At 36.8% G+C, this 20,498-nt stretch overlaps 1 protein-coding gene across 2 annotated transcripts in view; it reads left to right on the top strand.

Moving 5' to 3' along the window:
* The window catches only part of LOC129254706 (SMC5-SMC6 complex localization factor protein 1-like), a 29,305-nt gene extending 9,222 nt beyond the window's left edge, over positions 1-20,083 (top strand). The window contains exons 6-20 of one of the 2 annotated variants that reach the window (XM_064111056.1): positions 1,678-1,904; positions 2,382-2,450; positions 4,015-4,191; positions 4,893-5,074; positions 6,684-6,827; positions 7,316-7,484; positions 8,375-8,516; positions 9,226-9,392; positions 11,217-11,311; positions 14,237-14,349; positions 15,083-15,277; positions 16,063-16,788; positions 17,548-17,691; positions 18,666-18,889; positions 19,590-20,083. In XM_064111056.1, the coding sequence (XP_063967126.1) occupies positions 1,678-1,904; positions 2,382-2,450; positions 4,015-4,191; positions 4,893-5,074; positions 6,684-6,827; positions 7,316-7,484; positions 8,375-8,516; positions 9,226-9,392; positions 11,217-11,311; positions 14,237-14,349; positions 15,083-15,277; positions 16,063-16,788; positions 17,548-17,691; positions 18,666-18,889; positions 19,590-19,901 (3,086 nt within the window). In that variant the 3' untranslated portion in view covers positions 19,902-20,083. Of the gene's footprint in view, positions 1-1,677; positions 1,905-2,381; positions 2,451-4,014; positions 4,192-4,892; positions 5,075-6,683; positions 6,828-7,315; positions 7,485-8,374; positions 8,517-9,225; positions 9,393-11,216; positions 11,312-14,236; positions 14,350-15,082; positions 15,278-16,062; positions 16,789-17,547; positions 17,692-18,662; positions 18,890-19,589 lie in introns of both variants that reach the window. The other variant, XM_064111049.1, reaches the window with a different exon arrangement.
* The last annotated feature ends 415 nt before the right edge of the window (positions 20,084-20,498 follow it).

Below are 20,498 nucleotides of genomic sequence, written 5' to 3'. Positions count from 1 at the left end.
TGAATTACAATCATATCTCTGTAAGTGTATTGGTCTAGTTCATAAAACGTTTACATAAGAGTAACCAAGTATCACTGAACATCTTGTGCGAGTTTCAGGTCACATGACCATGGTCAATGGATTTTGGCCATGTTGGGAGTATTTGTTGAATTACCATGATAATTGTAAGTATATTGGTCTAGTTCTTAAAACTTAGACATAAGAGTCATCAAGTATCACTGAACATCTCATGCGAGTTTCAGGTCACATGACCAGTCAAATGTCATTTAAGGTCATTGAACTTTGGCCATTTTAGAGGTAATTATTAGATTACTGTCATAACTTTCAAAGTTTATAGAAATAGTGTATAAAATGTGGATATAGGGGTAATCAAGTATCACTGACAAGTTTTAGGTCACATGATCAAGGTCAAATATCAATGAACGTAGTATTGTATCATTATATGAATGGTGTTTTTTGTGAATAATTATTTTATAGTAGTTTTCAAAGTCAGCACTGCTGCTATATTGAATTGCGTGATGCAGGTGAGATAGCCAGAGGCATTCCACTTGTTTCTTTACAAAATACATTTTTTTTTACAATATCGTAATATATTGAGAAAAATCATCTCTATATGTCTCTATTTCATAAAACTTACACAAATATGGTTATTATATCAATGTAATTTTGGGAACTTGTTGTTTTTTTTCAATAATTTTTGTAAAACCAGGGTGAGATATACACATGTTTCAATGTTTTTTTTTTCATCTGCAAGAGCAGTGCGCATTTTAGCTTGCATGCAGCTTGAGCGCCGCGATTAGCGAGTGCACCACACATTTTGTTATGAAATACACTTTTGGGGGAAAATACAGTTTTTTTTATCACAGAATACAATTTTTAATTCCCAGAGGTTGGCAGGTCTGGGGGGGGGGGGAGGTTTATATTTTTAGAGTAGTGGAAAAAAATGGGAATATAAGAAATAAATAAGAAGAAAAATGACTGAAGTATTATCAAAATGAAAATAGGAGGTCGTTTAAGTAACTAGCAATCCATGAAGAAAATTATATGATTACTGTTACAAGTAGGTGTCTCGCCCCCTTTGCTGAAATACCTTGGCACCAGCTATGTGTGGAATAACACTGACACATAGAATCCAACAATATACATGAATGAGTTGTTTACAAAACATAGAGACAGCCGTAATTGGACTTTAGACTTCAAGTGTCTACACTGATGTGGGCTGATTCATTTATATGCGGGGTGCACTTGGAGGGATGCATAATGCAAGTATTGATTTAGGAGGTATTTTTTTCTATGGAACAATAAACTGAAAGTTTTAATCTCATAACATATAGTTTCTGTTGACATAAGAATCAAAGAGGAGGGGGAACATTAAACCTACTTTCCTTTGTGAAAAATAGACAATATTCGTGACTTTATGTTCAGTAAATGAAACCACATTGAGGTCTAATTTTCTAACAGCTTCCTTTGCCATAGAGTTTCTGCATTTCAGGTCTCTCTATTGGGAAGGTCAAAGTTGTGATTTTGAAAGACGCGATTCCGGAAGAAAAATAAAATCATTCAGTTATTTCAGGAAGTAATGTAATTGGTAAAAATGACATTCGTTTCAGGCCTACCCTTAACCAATACTTTAGACAGGCTATGACATTCCTGCTTTACGGATTCCACCCTATACAGTAGCTAATAAGACTCCGCAGATAGGCACATTCATGAAGCCGACACCACATACCAAATCAAGAGAGAAACAAACCAACCTTCAAGAAGGAGAAAGGGAAACTCCTGGATCAACGACAAGCATCGCTGAAGAAACCACCATGAGTGATCCAGGGAGAGGTGTTAAAAGGAAGCTTCACTTTTCCCCAAATCAACTGAGAGAGGCACTGCAGATATTGAAAAAGAGAAAGGTATGTTAGAAAATGTGGAAAAGTACTGAAATAACTGAAAAAGTAACTGAAAATCAGAATAATTATACTACCCCATGAAAGAAAGCAATACTGACATATCATCTAAATTGAATTGTACTACATTTACATTTTACAGATTGATTTCTCCTTCCAAGCCAAATTTTCATAGAAATCATTGATCTTGCTATAAGTTAAGACTGGTTAATCATCATGCTAATGCAATGGCAGCTTTGTAAATGACAGAGACGTTCTCTTACAGAAAATTATGTAAAGTCAAAGTATGACTATATATAGTGATATTCGCTATAGCAATTGAAAATTTATATTACTTGATTATATAATTATTTATTGCTTCATTATCTTCAGAAATCAATATTAGCTGCAAAAAAATATGCATCTCATATGTCAAGTTTGGAAACAGTGATTTACTGTATACCTACCATATTTTATTTTGTTTTGTCCTTTTCCTTTTTCTAGCTATCATCTCAGCATCTGCCTCTAGTACCTTACACCATGTTAATTCCAAGACCCAAGAAAACATTCCAGGTAAGAGAGAGGAATTTTTTTTCTCACCTGCATAGCAGAGTGAGACTACAGTATAGGCGCCACTTTTCCGACGGCGGCGGCGTCAACATTGAAATCTTAACCAAGGTTAAGTTTTTGGAATGTCATCATAACTTAAAAAGTATATGGACCTAGTTCATGGAATTTAGACATAAGGGTAATGTTGTATCACTGGAGATCCTGCCGTAGTTTCAGGTCACATGACCAAGGTCAAAGGTCACTTAGGGTCAACAAACTTTGGCTTTGTTGGGGGTATTTGTGAAATTGTCATCATAACTCATATGGATTTATGGATCTAGTTCATGAAACTTGGACAATCAAGTATCCCTGGACATCCTGTGCGAGTTTCAGGTCACATGACCAAGGTCAAAGGTCATTTAGTGTCAATGAACTTTGGTAATGTTTGGGGTATTAAGGGCCCTCCCCTTAACAATCCGCGCAATATTTTCGCTGCACCAATTTTCCTTACCACGCCGCCTACTTGCTGTTTACTTTCAAGTCTTGCGCATCTTTTGTGACCAATTTTGCGCCGCCTGGGTATGCAGTTTCCAAATTACTCAATATTTTGTAAGTGCATGTCAGACCCAAAATTGCTAAAACGTGATTTCGTTTACAAAGTCAATGCAAATTGAGTTTTTTACCGAAAATTGTAAATGTATGATTCTTTTCAATTTTGCTGGTTTAAATGGATGAATTTTATGCTGTTTATAATCGCAAAAGAGTCCCCGACAAAGTTCATAAAAAAAAACAATGAAAAACATAAGAAATTGCGAGAAAAAAAACAATGTAAAACATGAGAAATTGATCTGATATCGCAAATTTTTTCACAAAGAGTTTCTATACCAAAAATTTGAACATTTGGAACTTTATTTATGGAGTTAGGGAAAAAGTAATATTTTGCATACTAATTACACATAAATTAGCATAATAATAGCAAATTTTTATTTAACGCTTTTGCCAGAATGGGTCAAAGCGCTTTACAGCATAATCAATTAATAGCAATTTGCATGAAATAAATTGATATACAATTTTGTAGATTATGTCTCAGACAACCTGCGAGCCAATTTTCGGCGCGATCAAGACTCAGGCCCCCCCCCCCCCCCCCCCCGGCCATATGATCTCCCAGAATACCTGGCCTAGATAGGGTTAAGTTTTGTTTTGTGGTAATGTGCCCCTTCGCTATTTTTTACAACACACAGGCTTTGTTACAGTAGATAAATATTAAATGAAAGTTTTGTGTAGAGAAGAGGCACCATCTTTGTTAACCCTACATAGCCCAGACTCTTTGTAAATCACATAGGCCGGAGGGGCGTATTGCCCCTTCCCTTTATAGATGGTACAGGTTTTGACTACCTGTTGTTGAGAATCAATCTAAGTACATTTGTGACAAAGCACTGCTGATTTTCATGTCCTATGCCATTGTATTAATACTGGTAACCTTTTACACTCTTGTTCTCTTCCATTTATTTATTTTACTTATTTTTTCCATTCATTCATTTTATTTATTTATTTATTTATTTGTATGTTTGTTTTTCTTCTCGCCCAGTGTGCTAGTGACGATTGTCCATCGAGACCATTCCCAGCTACCATCTGTAACTCCATAGAAGCAAACATTGAAGAGAATCATTGGATGGATGCTCTATCATGTATAGGGTCATCAGTCTCTACCCATCTCTACCCCCCTCCTTACATCCTGTACCACATCATGCAGAACATGCTACAGGTGAGTCACATCAATCTCCAGTAAATTTTTCAAAAGTTTTATTTTTTAGTAAAGTTGGGAATTCATCAAGTGATTTCCTTGGAAAAATACATTATTTGTTAAATTCAATTATTAACTATTTAATTTATGTGCTTTGTGTAGGGTTTGCAGAAATGATTGGTTTATTATCCATCCACTCACCTCCCTGTATGCTATACAGGGTATATAAACAAGTACATAGGACCACACAAAATTCTGCTCTTTTTTTTAGTAGAATTTGTCATGTTACTGATATAAGGGCATTTGAGGAACATTCATTTTGGGTGGATCATTTGTCTGATATTCTTTAAATGACATGAAAAGATGTTTTTTTAAATGACATCAAAATTTGTTAAAGCTCACAAATTAAATTTCCCTTCCTACTACTTAACTTGCCAATAAGTTACTACACCACCATGAATATTTGTATTTATTAAAAATAATTTTAAGTCTCCTTATTCTACTACTCTTAACATTTTTTCAGGTGGACTTTGACCCACACATTACTGAATTCCAGTACAAGAAGCAAAGTTAGACAATTAATTTGAAATCTTATCAATTGCCTACCCCTGTGAGCAACGGAATCGGTAGATCAGCTTAGCCGGGGTGATATAGGGGCACCTTGAGGACCTAACAAGATGGATACGTGTGCTATACAAATCCTTTTTTTTTTTTTTTTACAGAGTACGAGTTTGACAGTTTGCTGTTCAGCGGTGTTCATCTTAAAACAGGTTCTCTGTCTACACAGTCCTGCTTGTTACCCTTCATTGCGAAAACTTTATCTTGATTCTATGGCCCCGCCTCCTCAGGTTGTCAAGGTGACCTATCACAACGCTCACTGGCATTTTGTTGATGCTGTTATAAGGTGGGATTGGAATGTTATTATGATAGTGAAATTATTTTTGTTTCAACATGCATTTTAATTTCAGTTGTCTTTCTCTCTATCTGTCTGCTTAAAACACCTTGAGCATTTTCAGTGAAATGGAAATGGTGCATTATAATGACTATCATTAAAGTGCAATAACCAAACAGAAATATGCCTAAGTATTAATAACTTGTTTATAAAGCAATCTTATTACAAAAAAATGAAATATTGCATTAATCTGTATTCTAAAAGGCAAAATCCATGATCGTGTTGTTGGTGATATTTATGCTTTGGCAAACATACACTTTGTATTTCATCTCGAGAGTACTATGGAGATGTTGATATGCCTTCTATTTAACCCTAAATTCAATGTAGTGTGCCTAGCAATAGAGTCTTGGAACTCTTAATGAATTACTCCCCAGGGGATTCGATGTCTCGCGAATAATACTTACAATATAAAGTGCTTAGAAACATAAATTATTACTATAAATGTAACTTTTTATTATTATCAGAGCTCCCAAGTAATACGTTTTGCACATAATTTGTCTGTTTTTTTGTTTAAAATCTGTATGTATGTTTTTTCCAGGAACAATATGTTTTTTCAAAATTTTGAGTATGCCTTTAATTTATGTGTGTGCCTTTAATTTAAAGATTGATTTGTACGAACGTAGAGGGCAGCATGCAACACATGAAACTGAACTTCCGTGGGCATAGATATAGATCGGCACTTGCGCTATCTCTCATACACACGCCATAATCGCCCATGCAGTCACTGACGCCACGAATAGCCGTTCTGCCGCCATCATGTGTCGTATAAAAACACGTGGCTGCCGTAATTGTTGTTTCAACATTATGCACACGGCGGATAATCGTGTTCGAGGCGTGCGCAATATCCATTCAAGCAGATAAGACTTCGGTGGTTGAACGGGCAAAGCGTGAGCGATGTACCGTACCATACAGTGCCTACCTGTCACAGACGCCAGGCCTAGCGGCCTACGGATCCAGTGCGCTGGCTTCGTGTTGCTCGCAGCTCAAGTATGTGTTGCAATTTCATGGCGGTGTTTGCTTGAACTCCCGGTATTTTCATCTTGGGATAATGGATTCATTTAAAAGGGCGAATAACAGATATGACTCTGGACCATCAAAAAGACAGAAAATGAGCAGCATTGATGACAAGTAAGTTTGTCAAAATGCAAGCTCCCGGCTCAGAAGGTTAGGCACTTGGGGATGTGCCTGGCCCTGCCCTAGTGGCTGCTGATGACCGTGCTGCTTGACCTTGCACGGTCAACTTTTCAAATCATTTTTTCAAATCACTTAACCACAGTATTACCTAGTGTTTTACCTAGGACTTTTTTACACCGAATGCGTGTTTATTATAAAAGAAACATTGTTGCAAGAGCATTTTTACAAATAAAACTACTGAAATGGGGAAATTCTCTTTTTTTACCTAAAAATATATTGTCTTTTTCAAGCAAAAAAATATTTTTTTTGAAAGTGACAGGTTGGCAGCTCTGTATTATTATTTCTTTCTTTCTCTCTCTCTCTTGCAACTTCCTTTTTTTTCTTCTTTTTTTGTTGTTGCTCTGTTTCTGTCTGTCTTCCTCTTCAGGAGAGCATTAGATGGTCAGCTTGTTTTCAAGCAGGACACTGAGCATAAGGATGAGGAGGATGTCAAGGTTGCCATGGAAACTGCTGAGATGCTGCTTCATTTCCTGGTGTCACTGTTTGAAGAAGATTACCTGTCTTCAGTCAGGTGAGTATGACAATATCTTGTTGAATTTCTTCAGTCATATATCTTAGTGATATTTAATGGAGGAAGAGCCGTGATGTAGCGGTTCTGACTATCGCCTTGTAAACAGAGGGTCGTGTGTTCGAATCACACCGCCGTCTGGCGTCTTTTGGCAAGGCGTTAATCCACACTTTGCCACTCTCGACCCAATGGGTACCCGGTAGGATGTGAAAGTCATTGCAGTTTGTCCAGTACTGTGTGCACCTCATCGGCGACTGACTGGAATACTCCCCAGAGAGTGGAGGATGGCACACATGGAGTGCAGGAATGACTATTCTTACTACTTGTTTTGTTTTCCTCAAGTTCTGTATGTTCTGTTTGGTTAATTGTATTCTTGCTTCTGCTCACCAATGATGAGTGGCTTTAAACTGTAAAGGAGAATTACATCATTCTTTTTCTGGAGTTAACCCCAAAATATTCTTTTTACCATCTCTAATGATGATATCCCCCAGGATCAGTGAAGGAACCGAGCGATGGAGAGGCGTATCTGATTGCATGTTAGCTAAGATCCTTTGGGTATCCTCAATAGAGCTATCCTCAAGTAAAGTGCCTATCAACATTCAGTGGCTTATTCATCACTTCGTGCGAGCTGTCAAAATGGCTGCCAAGTGCGATGATTGGGTAAGGCAGGAATAATTTTTCTTCTGTTCCCATGGTAACTAACTTTCTGATTCGATTTACTACTGATATAGTAGTGGAAATATATTCAATAATTTGAATATTTTTCTTTCATTCTATAATTCCAATAACATTTGTGATTTTTCAGTGCATTGACTGAAGATGATATGACACTAATAAGATTATTTTCCAAGATTTTCTATCACAAAAGCAGTGAGTTAAAAGTGGTCTTTCATTCAGTGAAAACATGTAAAGAATGAACTTTCTATAGCAACAGCAATCAGGGAATTCATAATTTCTTTGTTTTTGTTTATATGTTATTTTTGTATTGTGTACATGTTTTGCAGTGATAAGGAATGTTTGTTTGACCTATGGCCTTTTGACACTGCACATTTCATCATTTGTGGGGGTGGGTGTGTGTGTGTTTTAAATTTTTTTTTAAAGCTGGAGAGGTTACCATGTCTAAAGATTATCAATGTATTTGTCCCTGTGCTATATGTTACCAGTCTTCCAAATTAATTGATTGGTTGGATGGGGGAACCATGAGTGATTATGTTTGTTCTCCTCTTCCCTTGCCCCCAGCCGTCCACTAAGCAGACTACTACAAAAATAAAGATAAATACCAGTGTATTTATCTCTAGTGATGGTTTTATGCAAATTTGTAGTAGATTTCCTATTGAGTGTAGTAGGTTTCACGGTACACCATGTATCTTCTAGGGCAATTGTTGGTCCTGAAAAGGACCACCCAAACTCGACGTTTCGACAAGTGTGTTGTCGTCATTGCCCATGAAGATACATGGTGTACTGTGAAACCCACTCTTCTACTTCGCCATGGAAACCTTCAGATTTCCTATTGATTTGATGGAAATGTGATATTCTTCTATCTATCGTAGAAGCCAGTAACGAGTCTCTTATCGACTCTGATGTTGATGGCAGCAGATATTCATTCATCATTGGGGGATCAGCCAGGAAACAACAACACAGAGAAGAGAAAGAAGGAGTTTGCGGAGAAACTAGCATCAAAGGCAAAACAAGGTGACAGTTTCCCAAAATCTTGAATATGACCTCAATTCAAGAGAATTTCAAGGAGTACTCATCTGAGAGATCAGGGGCCCGTTTCATAAAGAGTTGCAACTGTTTTAACTTTGCCATTATGGCAACTATCATGATAACCTTGATTTTGATTGGCTGCTGAGCCCTGTTGCCATGGTAGTTGCCATAATGGCAAAGTTACAACAGTTGTAACTCTTTATGAAACGGGCCCCAGGTTGATTTGAATAAATGAAGCGAAATTTAACATCGAACTCAGATAATTTCTTCCAAATCAGATGAAAATTAACAAAGTTTTTTTTATACATATTTTTTCACATAATTTCTGATGATGCTATAAGCCGGCTTTCATTTTGTATTTTGTTATGATATCTTTTTGAAGCTGGGTATAAAGAACATCATTGTATTAAACCTATGTAAATAAATTCCACAGAAGATGATTTCACACCTTGAAGGTTGGATTATAACTGTTACTAGAAATTGCTCTACGAAAGTTTATAGTTGACCAAAATAAAACTTCAAATCACTCTTTGAAAATACCCCTTATTCAAGGATTCATAGTGATCATATCTTTAAATTAAACACATTGGATAATTCTAGGGAAAATATAAGTCTCTAGCCATGAAATTATGAGCAAAGGCAGGTAATTTTGATCAAAATATGAGTTAGAAGTTGATTTTTTTTTTTTTCACAGAGGGTATTCTAGTAAGCAAGTCAAGGCAGGAGATGTTTTTTTCCATGCTCAAACCAAGCTGGTTGTTGATGGGCGTGGCAGAGTGCCTCTTACAGAATTATGATGATCGTCTCTTGGGTGGAGAGCGTGCCTTCTGGGTTGAACAGCCGCTGACCCTTAGGAAGATTGTAAGTATGGCAATGAGTCCAAACTTCGCGTGTGTCCATACTTGGTGGACGGTCTTTCTCTCAAAATCTAGCCAATATCCTCAAAATCTGACATCATCAACGTGAAAAGCGACAAAAAATTACCCTTTGACGTAAGTTTCTTCAGGATGAGTTCAGTAGTCATGAAAATATTGACAAAAGATCGGCAAATTTGTCACCGTTAGCGCCCGTTTCGAAGAAATCTGATATTCTCAACAAGCATTACGATATCATCATTTTGCAAGCAGATATCATCAAAAATGTGACTTCAATGTGGTACCGACTGATTTTATAGCATTTTGTCGTCAATCAGATATAAATATCTCACCTTTTGAGCTTGAGTTTTTGTTTAAATCTCCACACAAACTTTGGTCCGCGAAGTTAGGTCACACTTTTTCAGAACGGTTTTCCAGCACAGCGCGCATTCGTCGATCGGAATAGAATTTTGAGATCGCGATACCGGCGAAACCCCTCGACCTACTTCACATTTTCGTCAATGATTTTATAGTTTACAATCTTGCCGTCAATGTGGTAACTATTACTTGAATTGGTTTTGTATAAATTGTGAATATTTTGTGAACAGATTTAAGCCTGATGAATATTTTTGAAAAGTCCGCGAAGTTTGGACACCCCATCATAATTCTGAAAGTCATCATCTAAGTCCCGTTAAAAAATAAAAATCTTTGATTGATTCATTGAATGTGTTATTTTTACAATTAATTGTGGTCGCTGCAATCAATCCTAAATGTTTTTTTTTTTAGAAGCCATGTTCTCATTCACAATCATTCCCTGCTTCACTTGGCACTGAAATGTTTCAGTTGATTATTTGCCATTTCCCATATTGAATGGGTATCTGATGGATATCACAGAGAGTTAAGTGTGACTTGAAATCACTCATTCCCTCATTGGTCAGATAGTGCAAATTCATCAATAAGAATAGGCATTAGATACATGTATCATGTGTGCATTGGCTCTTAGGTATTACTTAAAGTCATACTTAACTTTTTGTAAAAGTTACATATTACAAAAATTTAAAAATTGCAAAATACAAACATTCATGAGAGTTATGAGTGCTCTTGAGGATCTGTAAATAGTACCAGACTGAATGTTGCTACCCAGGGTGTAAGAAATTGCCTATGTTGGTCTGTATTCTCAAGTCCAGTTTAACTTAGAGCATTGTTCTAACCAGGGAAGTGGGAGGTTAGAAGGAAATGCAACTCAAAAAGTTCCCTTTATTGCATGTGTGGTGCCCGATGTTTGTCTCCATAATTGGCTTAATCTCACTCGATCGTAAAAAAATCCCCTGCGGTCGCTCGTAAATTCCGCTTACGATCGAGACAGCCGGCGGAAGTACACAAATCGTGCAGTGCAATATGGGATAGCAATACACTTGCCAAGATGGACCCCGAATGGGAACCTAATAACATTGATGATATTCCCACCAAAATATTATGTTAGAGTCCTCCATTTGGGAAATCAACGTCTGATAGATCAAACCTTTAGCATTACAGATTTTTGTCACAATTGGCTATCTGTAGTTACACCACAACTTTAGACCAGAATTTGAAATTAAACCTGAGTTTCGAATATGTGCTATTGAACGTAAACAAACAAATTTGCTCAACAGGATGACTTACTTAACATGCAAAGCATATGTGTATAGAATATGTACCCCTTGGCACAGGTGACACCAAACAATCGATAATAATAATGTATATTCATGTGAATATATTTTTTATCTTACAGTCTTGGTGTTTTATTACAGCTTTTGTCTTATCTTGCAATTTTTCAACCATGTATATCCAGGTTTCCTACTACTTTTACCTTGTCCCACCTACTGCTGGGCCTGTAATGAAAGAAAGGAGTGGAGATGGCAAAGTTACCCCCCTCAAAACTATCAGGTAGGTCATGTGTTACCCTCGTGTTTGATTAATATGCAAGTCGAGCTTAGTGTGGCCTGATATAGAAGATTCCTAAAGGTGCTCCATCAATTTGAGATTAGGGGTCACTGTACTACACACAACTGGTACACTGAACTTATGTGCTAAATCAGATTTTTGTCTTGCCTGCATAGCAGAGCGAGACTATAGGCGCCGCTTTTCCGACGGCGGTGGCGGCGTCGTCAACATCAAATCTTAACTTAAGATTAAGTCTTTTTAAATGACATAGCTTAGAAAGTATATGGACCGAGTTCATGAAACTTGGCCATAAGGTTAATCAAGTATTACTGAACATCCTGCCTGAGTTTCAGGTCACATGACCAAGGTCAAATGTCATTTAGGGTCAATGAACTTAGACCATTTTGGGGGAATCAATATTGAAATCTTAATCCAAGGTTTAAAGTTTTTGAAATGTCATAACTTAGAAAGTATATGGACCTAGTTCATGAAACTTACACATAAGGGTAATGAAGTATTACTTAACATCCTGCCAGAGTTTCAGGTCACATGACCAAGGTCAAAGGTCATTTAGGGTCAATGAACTTTGGGCATGTTAGGGGTATTTGTTGAATTTCCACCATAACTTTTAATGTTTACGGAGCTAGTTCATAAAACTTGGACATAATAGTAATCAAGTATCACTGAACATCCTGTGCGAGTTTTAGGTCACATGAATAAGGTCAAAGGTCATTTAGGGTCAATGAATTTTGGTCATGTTGGGGGTATCTGTTGAATTACCATCGCAACTTTGACAGTTTATGGATCTAGTTCATAAAACTTGGACATATGGGATAATCTCGTATCATTGCTCATCTTGCACAAGTCGTAGGTCACTTGATCAAGGTCAAATGTCATTTAGGGTCAATGAACGTGGTAGCATATTATATGAATCGTGTTTTTTTGTGAATGATTATTTTATAGTCATTTTCAAAGTCAGCTCTGCTGCTATATTGAATCGCGTAATGCAGGCGAGACTGCCAGAGGCACTCCACTTGTTAATCATTTTTGTCTCACCTGCATAGCAGAGTGAGACTATAGGCGCCGCTTTTCCGACGGCGACGTCGGCGGCGGCGTCAACACCAAATCTTAACCTGAGGTTAAGTTTTTGAAATGACAGCATAACTTAGAAAGTATATGGACCTAGTTCATGAAACTTGGCCATAAGGTTAATCAAGTATTACTGAACATCCTGCCTGAGTTTCATGTCACATGACCAAGGTCAAAGGTCATTTAGGGTCAATGAACTTAGACCATGTTGGGGGAATCAACATCAAAATCTTAACCTAAGGTTAAGTTTTTGAAATGTCATCATAACTTAGAAAATATATGGACCTAGTTCATGAAACTTATACATAAGGTTAATCAAGTATCACTGAACATCCTGCATGAGTTTCACATCACATGACCAAGGTCAAAGGTCATTTAGGGTCAATGAACTTTGGCCGAATTGGGGGTATCTGTTGAATTACCATCATAACTTTGAAAGTTTATGGATCTGATTCATGAAACTTGGACATAATAGTAATCAAGTATTACTGAACATCCTGTGCAAGTTTCAGGTCACATGATCAAGGTCAAAGGTCATTTAGGGTCAATGAACTTTGTCCAAATTGGGGTATTTGTTGAATTACAGCCATAAATTTGAAAGTGTGTTGGTCTAGTTCATAAAACTTGGACATAATAGTAATCAAGTATCACTGAACATCCTGTGCGAGTTTCAGGTCACATGATCAAGGTCAAAGGTCATGTAAGGTCAAAGAACTTTGGCCACGTTGGGGGTTTTTGTTGAATTGCCATCATATCTCTATAAGTGTATTGGTCTAGTTCATAAAACGTGGAAATAAGAGTAACCAAGTATCACTGAACATCTTGTGCGAGTTATAGTAGTTTTCAAAATCAGCACTGCTGCTATATTGAATCGCGTGATGCAGGTGAGACGGCCAGAGGCATTCCACTTGTTATTCCAATCCGCTGAAGTTGAAATCTAATCTTTGTAGATTTACTTTTTTTTATCTTGAATCTGAATACAAAGTTTATGGTTTGTCTTTTTTTTGTGTGGTAAAAGATATTCACTCCAATTATTTTAATAAAGGATAACAATTGAGATATCTCATTTAGCATGAAAACAGGTCACCAATCATGGCTTGCGAAAAGCTTGAAGTAACCTGAAGACGGTTTCATACAGCTGTTTAGAAGGATAGCATGACTTTATGAAAATGTATATGTCGAGTCACAGTGGTCATTATTCAGTCTTTTTTTTTTTCTGTATTAGGTGAAATATACTGATGTTTACACCATACACATTGTGAGATAGAGCAGTCTATTCTTTGCCACAGTTTAGATGAGATGTCAGAAATACTGTCATAGTTTAAGATTCAGGACAAAGTAGGGTCACAATTTTTTTTTTGTATTCCAGTTCATAATTTTGTTGAAAACTGGACAAATATATCAACACCTCCTTATATTCTGACTAGGTTTCAGTAGGTTGTCATCCATGGTCTGCTATTTTTTTTTTGTTGCAATAGAATAAAGTTCCTAAGATTGTGATACATGATAATTGAAATCATCAGCCATGGTGTTCGAAAGGTGACATTACATTTTCTCCTGCAACATTTGCTCCAGTCTTTATATCTCAGAGGGCATAGGGTTAGAATTAGGATTGTGGTAAACTTTTTGGTTCAGAATAATGTAAAGATAAGGATTCTGGTTCAGTTAGTTTTGGAGGTTAGGTTTTTTGTTTGGCTTAACGCGCAGATTTTACATTGGAGCAATTGTCACCGGAGCAAATGTCCTGAAACTGTTGGAAAAATATCCAAAGTAGATTTCTTATTTTCCATTCCAGTAATCAGCAACCAAACTAGATTTTATCTTTCTTTTTTTTTCCAGTAATCAGCAACAGCTCACCTGTAAGAGTGGTATGTTGGTCACAAACTCCTCCCCTAAATCTTCCCCTAAAGCCTCTCCTAGGAAGGGCAATATCAACAGAAAGAATCCAAGAGGTAGGTAGCTGGAGATTTTCTTATAATTTTTCCTAGAAGTATACATCCCAAACAACTACATCTTGCAGAAAATATGAAAATAAACGTACATGATATGATGACAATATGCAGATCCCTTTTCTGTGAAATGCAAACATTTTTATCCATCAGGATTTTCTACCATTCTATTGAAGAAGTTCACTTAAAAAACAATAATGCTGTTTACCAATTGATACCCTATATCCTGACAGGTAAAACAGCAGCTCAATGAAGTCTACAAGCAATATTTTCACTTTAAAATTTGTTTGACAATATTTCAAGATATGAATATTTTTTATAGTCGAGATGAAAATGTGCAAACATAAGTCCACCCCTGTCCTATTGCACATCTCAATCTCCATTCTCCCCTTCTTTTTTTAACTCTCCCTGAGTTTCTTCTACATGAATCAATAATTTATATGACATATTTTTAATCAAAATCAAAAAGTTTTTCCCTGTTTATATTATTTTAAAGCCAAGGAATTGATTTTTTAAATGAAAAACAATACTTTTATATTACTTTACTTATAATACTTTGAATATCTTGTATATTTTTGGCAACAATTAGCTTGGTAGTCACATTTGGAGCACAGAGAAATTTAACCCAAGTGCATTCTTGCATTGACTGGGTTTTTAACCCAGGTCACCAAATATTAACACTCCTACTCTTCTAACTTTGCTATTATACCTCCTATTATACCCTTCATATATCCAGGGGAAACACCACTCCATACAGCATGTATCAAGAACAAGGTTGAAACAGTTAGGGAGCTTCTTAGTGAACCTGACATAGATATCAATGCAAGGGACAATGCAGGATGGACACCTCTACATGAAGCATGTAACCATGGACATACTGATTGTGTCAAAGAACTTCTAGAATTTGCTCCTGGAAAGAGAAAGACTGCAGGTTCGTTTGAACTTACAGTTGCACCTTTTAACTCTTAAATGACTGAAGGGCTGATCACTGGTCCATGAAAGCACTTAGCGGTAGATAAATCTTTGTTAACTATTTGTGCAGTGCAAAAATCAGCCTACACAGCATTTTATGAGTATGAGGTCTTATTTTTCAGACCAAATTGACATGCTTGTGGATCCAAAGTTACTTGAGAACAAAAAGAATGCAAAGACATATGATTCCTTATACAAATTCAATACAAATTATTTTTTCAGCAACTTATCATAATGTATGATTATTGTTCCTTTCACAAAGAATTTTTTCAGAGCTTTCTTTATAATTAGTTGAATAACTGCTTTTTAGGGTTTAAATGAAGTTTGAAAGAAAACTGTGATGATTACGATGATGATGATGATGATTATATCATAATTCACATTTGTTGGTCCTGCAGGTGCATCTTGCACAAAAAGTAACAATTAAACACACAATCCAAAATTCCATTTTGGATTATCCTTACAAACGTAAACATAGCACTTGTTTGATGGGCCCAATGTATTTAACATGTGGTTTTTTAAATAAAATCACAAGAAAATCATGTTTTTTCTTTAAACATGTTTCTATCAAAAACATTGTTCAGTCATCTTGCAGCATAACCATGTACACTATCAGAAGCCAACTTAACATAAATATTATGATTCAGTCAGATTATTTTATCTTTTTGCATCCTGACTTGCTTCAGAAATCTTTGCAAAAATTGCAAAGTTGGTTGATTTTTGTGAAACTTCTCTTTGATAAAGGTCCCCTGAATAAATCCTTGGACTTGTTGGCAGCTCCATCTGAATGCGGGACCACGCCCCTTCATGATGCGGTCAATACCAACCAGGTAGAAGTAGTCAAGCTACTAGTAGAGGCTGGTGGGAAGAGCCTACTAACCATGACAAACAAAGTAGGGTTTACACCAGTTGAACTGGCAATGACAAAGGACATGAAGGAAGCCTTGTTATGTCAAAGGGCAGAGGTCAGCAGATTGCCTGCTATCGATGAGAATTCAAACAAGAAGAGCCTTATGACTATGAAGGACGGGGAAAATGCCAGTCAGGTTCAAAGCAATCAGCAGGAGGTCACATTTAAGAAAGCTCTTTTAATGACAAAATCCTCACCGAAATCTTCTCCACGAAAGAACTACGTGAATCGGAAGAATGCGAAAGGGGAATCACCACTCCATACAGCATGTATCAAGAACAAGGTTGAAACAGTTAGGGAGCTTCTTAGTGAACCTGACATAGATATCAATGCAAGGGACAATGCAGGATGGACACCTCTACATGAAGCCTGTAACCATGGACATACTGATTGTGTCAAAGAACTTCTAGAATTTGCTCCTGGAAAGAGAAAGACTGCACTTCCCCAGAGTAAATACTTAGACTTTTTAGCAGCTCCTTCTGAATGTGGGACCACGCCCCTTCATGATGCGGTCAATAACAATCAGATTGAAGCGGTTAAGCTCCTAGTGGAGGCTGGAGGTGAGTTGATATTATTCAAACCATTTCATTTTCTTAAGGTGTTGGTCTTCCCAGCTAGAGGAAGATAGGGTGTCCATTCTTATCACCAATGAAGTGATAGTATTGTGAAAAGTTGAGAAAAGTTAGCATATCTCTAAGGTATTGATAGTACTCTATGAAAGTATCTTACACATAAAGTTTGTATGAATGTTTTGTGTTCCATTGATGAACTACAGCCAGGCAGTATCAAAAGATCACAAGCAAGTGCAAATAAAATTAAATGTTTCAAGAATCACACACTAATAAATTTGCACAAACTTCCCAGTTTGCACTATACATTTGCAAACAATTGTGAACTGATCAGGTATTTACAAAGACTTTTGAAAGAGTCTTTATAAAGAGCCTTGCGAATATCACTCCCATCTTGCAAGGGTTCTGCAAATATGATGAGTCTCTTGAGACATGTTTGAGAAATCATGAAGGAAAAGCTTCCAGGACTTCAGGAAGCATTTGGATTGTTATATGTTTTTTTAATGTGCTTTATGAAAAACTACTCCCAGGAACAATTGGCAAAGCTTCTGAGCCTAAGCACACTTTTGAAAAATGCACTTTATCCTATGTCTTTGCATTTATAGCAAAAAATAATCATAATAGCTTTGGTTGCTTTCAATACCTCTTTCTAGATGTGTAAATCATTATTTGTTATATTTTCTATACAGGTTTATAGTTGGTGTATTAATGTTATGATTACTATTGATGTTGTGTTTTATCGATGTTTAGGGAGAAGCCTATTGACAATGAAGAACAAAGCAGGATACACACCACTTGACCTTGCATTCAATAATGAGGACATGAAGAAAGCCATGTTAGGTCAAAGGTCAGAGGTCAGCAGTTTGCCTGACATTGACAAAGAGAATGAGAACAGTAAGTGTCCACCTAGACTAAAGCAATATACACAATATGTAACAAGCACATACTTATGACAAGTGTTTTGTCTCGCTTTATCGTTTGCATGACTTTCAGCCTACAAAGTCAAGGTTAAAAAAAAAGTTTTAAAAAAATTTCAATTTGTTTTTGTTACTTTTTTGTACACAAGTGGATTCATCCTCGTCAAGCCTCTATCTTTTAAAGACTCCTCCACAGTAGATGTGTATTATTTTTATGAGATTTTTTTTTGTCATGTGGAAATTAAATGAACAAACAAGAGAGTAAAAAATAGAAGTAATTAATAGATGGTGGTAATTTTTTTTACTGGATTGCTAAGAAAGCATGAATGCTTGTAATTCTAAAATTCTCTACAGGGGAATTAAGTACTAAAGAGTAAATGAAAGAAAGTCAAATTTTTTCATATTTCACAAAGTCAACCCTGCTGCTTTATCGAATTGTGTAAATGCAGGTAAGACAGCAAGGATTTTATGACATTTAACCCTTTATCAAAGCCTGGAAACAATGATGGTTTCAAATATTCCAAAATGTTTTTGTTAGGTATTTTCATGAAGTATTCTGACCTTTACAAAATTATATGCCTTCTGGAAGAGATATTGAATATACTTGATTAGCAAATGTTATATATAATTTCATATGTACTTGTTTGACCCATACTGTACAGTGCAATCTCTTGGACCCCCCTTCCATCTTTTTACTTGATGTGATGACCATCATTACATGCAAAGTGGCAAACATAGCTGTTCATGACTATTTGTAGCATAACTATATAATACAAAAGATTCACTGTTAGATTATATTATTAATCTTGTAATCATTCACGACATAGTATTTCATGGTGAACAAAAATTAGTTTGGTTTCTACTTTTGTCAACCAGATTTCTTCTTTGACTTCTAAATAATTGTCAGATTGAACAAAAAAAAATTCATCCTCCACTTTTTGCCCCCAGAAGAGAAGTTGCTTCAGCCACACCCTAGCACATACCGCCAGCTCCTAGGCCCACCTTCTACCAGTACTTCAGGCTATGTGACGGAAGAGGAGTCTGAAGCATTCGCTGGTATCGTCATGGCGATGCTGCAGAGCTACGTCCGGTCACACAATCTCCATCGAGTGAAGGCAGAGGTTGATATCATCAAGGGGCAAAAGAGAGTGGTGAACAGCTTACGATTAAATGGGGTAAAATTACTAATAATTCAGTCCTGTAGATAAAATGCATTACATATTTCATTTAATCTTATTTGCTTAGAAAGCATGAATTTTGGTAGGCAAGCAACCAGAGGACCAAAGGCTTATTGTCCTCTCAGAGGGACCTGGTAATGAGGATCAATGCCTTACCAACAGGCACCGCCAGCAGAGCAAGTAGGAATCGAACCAGGTCACTACCCTACTGACTGAGCTATCATGTCTTCTCGTCATGTAAACCAACAAAGATGGAACAAGTTTGAACCATGGGGTAGCAAGCAAAATAAAGCATAGATAAGCACAGATTGTCCTTGTACTGATGAAACTATAAAACAAATGATTGGATTAGAAATTGAGGAGGGGCCCAGCCCACCTTATTGATGTAAACCTCATTCATAAATTTTACCCATAAATCTTGCTCTGACTTTACTGACTTGTTATATGTGTGAAAGTACACAAACCAGAAAGATATTGCCATGCTACAATCATCCATTGTTAAATCTGAAGCATTAACTTATCTATTCCTCTGCTGTATGTATATAATGTATGTATTTATGTCCCTCCTATTGCGCTCAATAAATTTCAGTCTGTAGATGATTCATTCATTGCACATTGCATTTTATTACACATGAGTAATTTGAATTAAGTAAAGAGAGTTCCTACTCAATGTTTTGTTTTTGTTTTTCATTTTCAGGGCAATGCCAGTGTGAGTGAAACCACACCCTTCGTGTCAGTGTTAGGCTCCCCATCTATCTCCAAGGCAGGCTTACCACACACCCCAAGCCTCAACGACCCAGTTTACACAGAGAATGTTTCCAGCGTTGAGCCTCTCTTGGAAGACATGGAGGTGTTCATGGAGCTTAGCCGTCACACCGAGGGTCTCAAGGCCCACCTACGTCAGATCAGCCCCACTCAGGAACCAATGACCTCAACAAAATCCACGATCACTCTAAAGGTTTCGCGGTCCATGAGACTGATCACTCACCTGTGTGCTGTAGTGAGCTGAAGTGACTTGAGATACTGGTATGAGTCATTGCTGCCATATTTGGACTAAAGTGTATCACAAGAAAGAAATATGCAATTCGGTGGATTCACAATATGGTGCGCCATCTATCGGTTGCAGCAAACAGGCCAAATTTCTAACTTTGGGATCAACATCACGCACAGGCGCAGGCAGTGCTAGTGTAATGTTATGTGCCAGTGAAAAAAAATGAAAACCATATGGCAAGAATTCACCAAAAACAGTCTAAATTTTGCAAAGAAATATGCGGGCAAATCTGTCTCCCACCTCGTGGACCCTAATAAACAGCATATCCGCATGCTTGCGTGCACTTTAGTACTAGTGCGCATAACAGATGTTGATTTTTTTCTCCGCTGCAACTGATAGATAGCGCACTGTATTGTGAATCCACCGAACTGGTTGCAAATTTCAGTCATTAATCTGCAATTGATAGATCCATTTTAAGTAAGGCAAATCAATTCATACATGCTATTGCAAGAGGTGGACTGACAAACAAATGGAAATTTGAAAATAAGTGGGAAACATGTGATTGATGTTTGATCCTAAAATTCTATAGAATAACCTTATTGTATGTCTGACCCT

This window comes from Lytechinus pictus, chromosome 2 (genome assembly GCF_037042905.1).
Source record: "Lytechinus pictus isolate F3 Inbred chromosome 2, Lp3.0, whole genome shotgun sequence".
Lineage (NCBI taxonomy): Eukaryota > Metazoa > Echinodermata > Echinoidea > Temnopleuroida > Toxopneustidae > Lytechinus > Lytechinus pictus.
The sequence above is the reverse complement of the archived record's forward strand: the minus strand, read 5'-3'. Positions and strand labels throughout refer to the sequence as shown.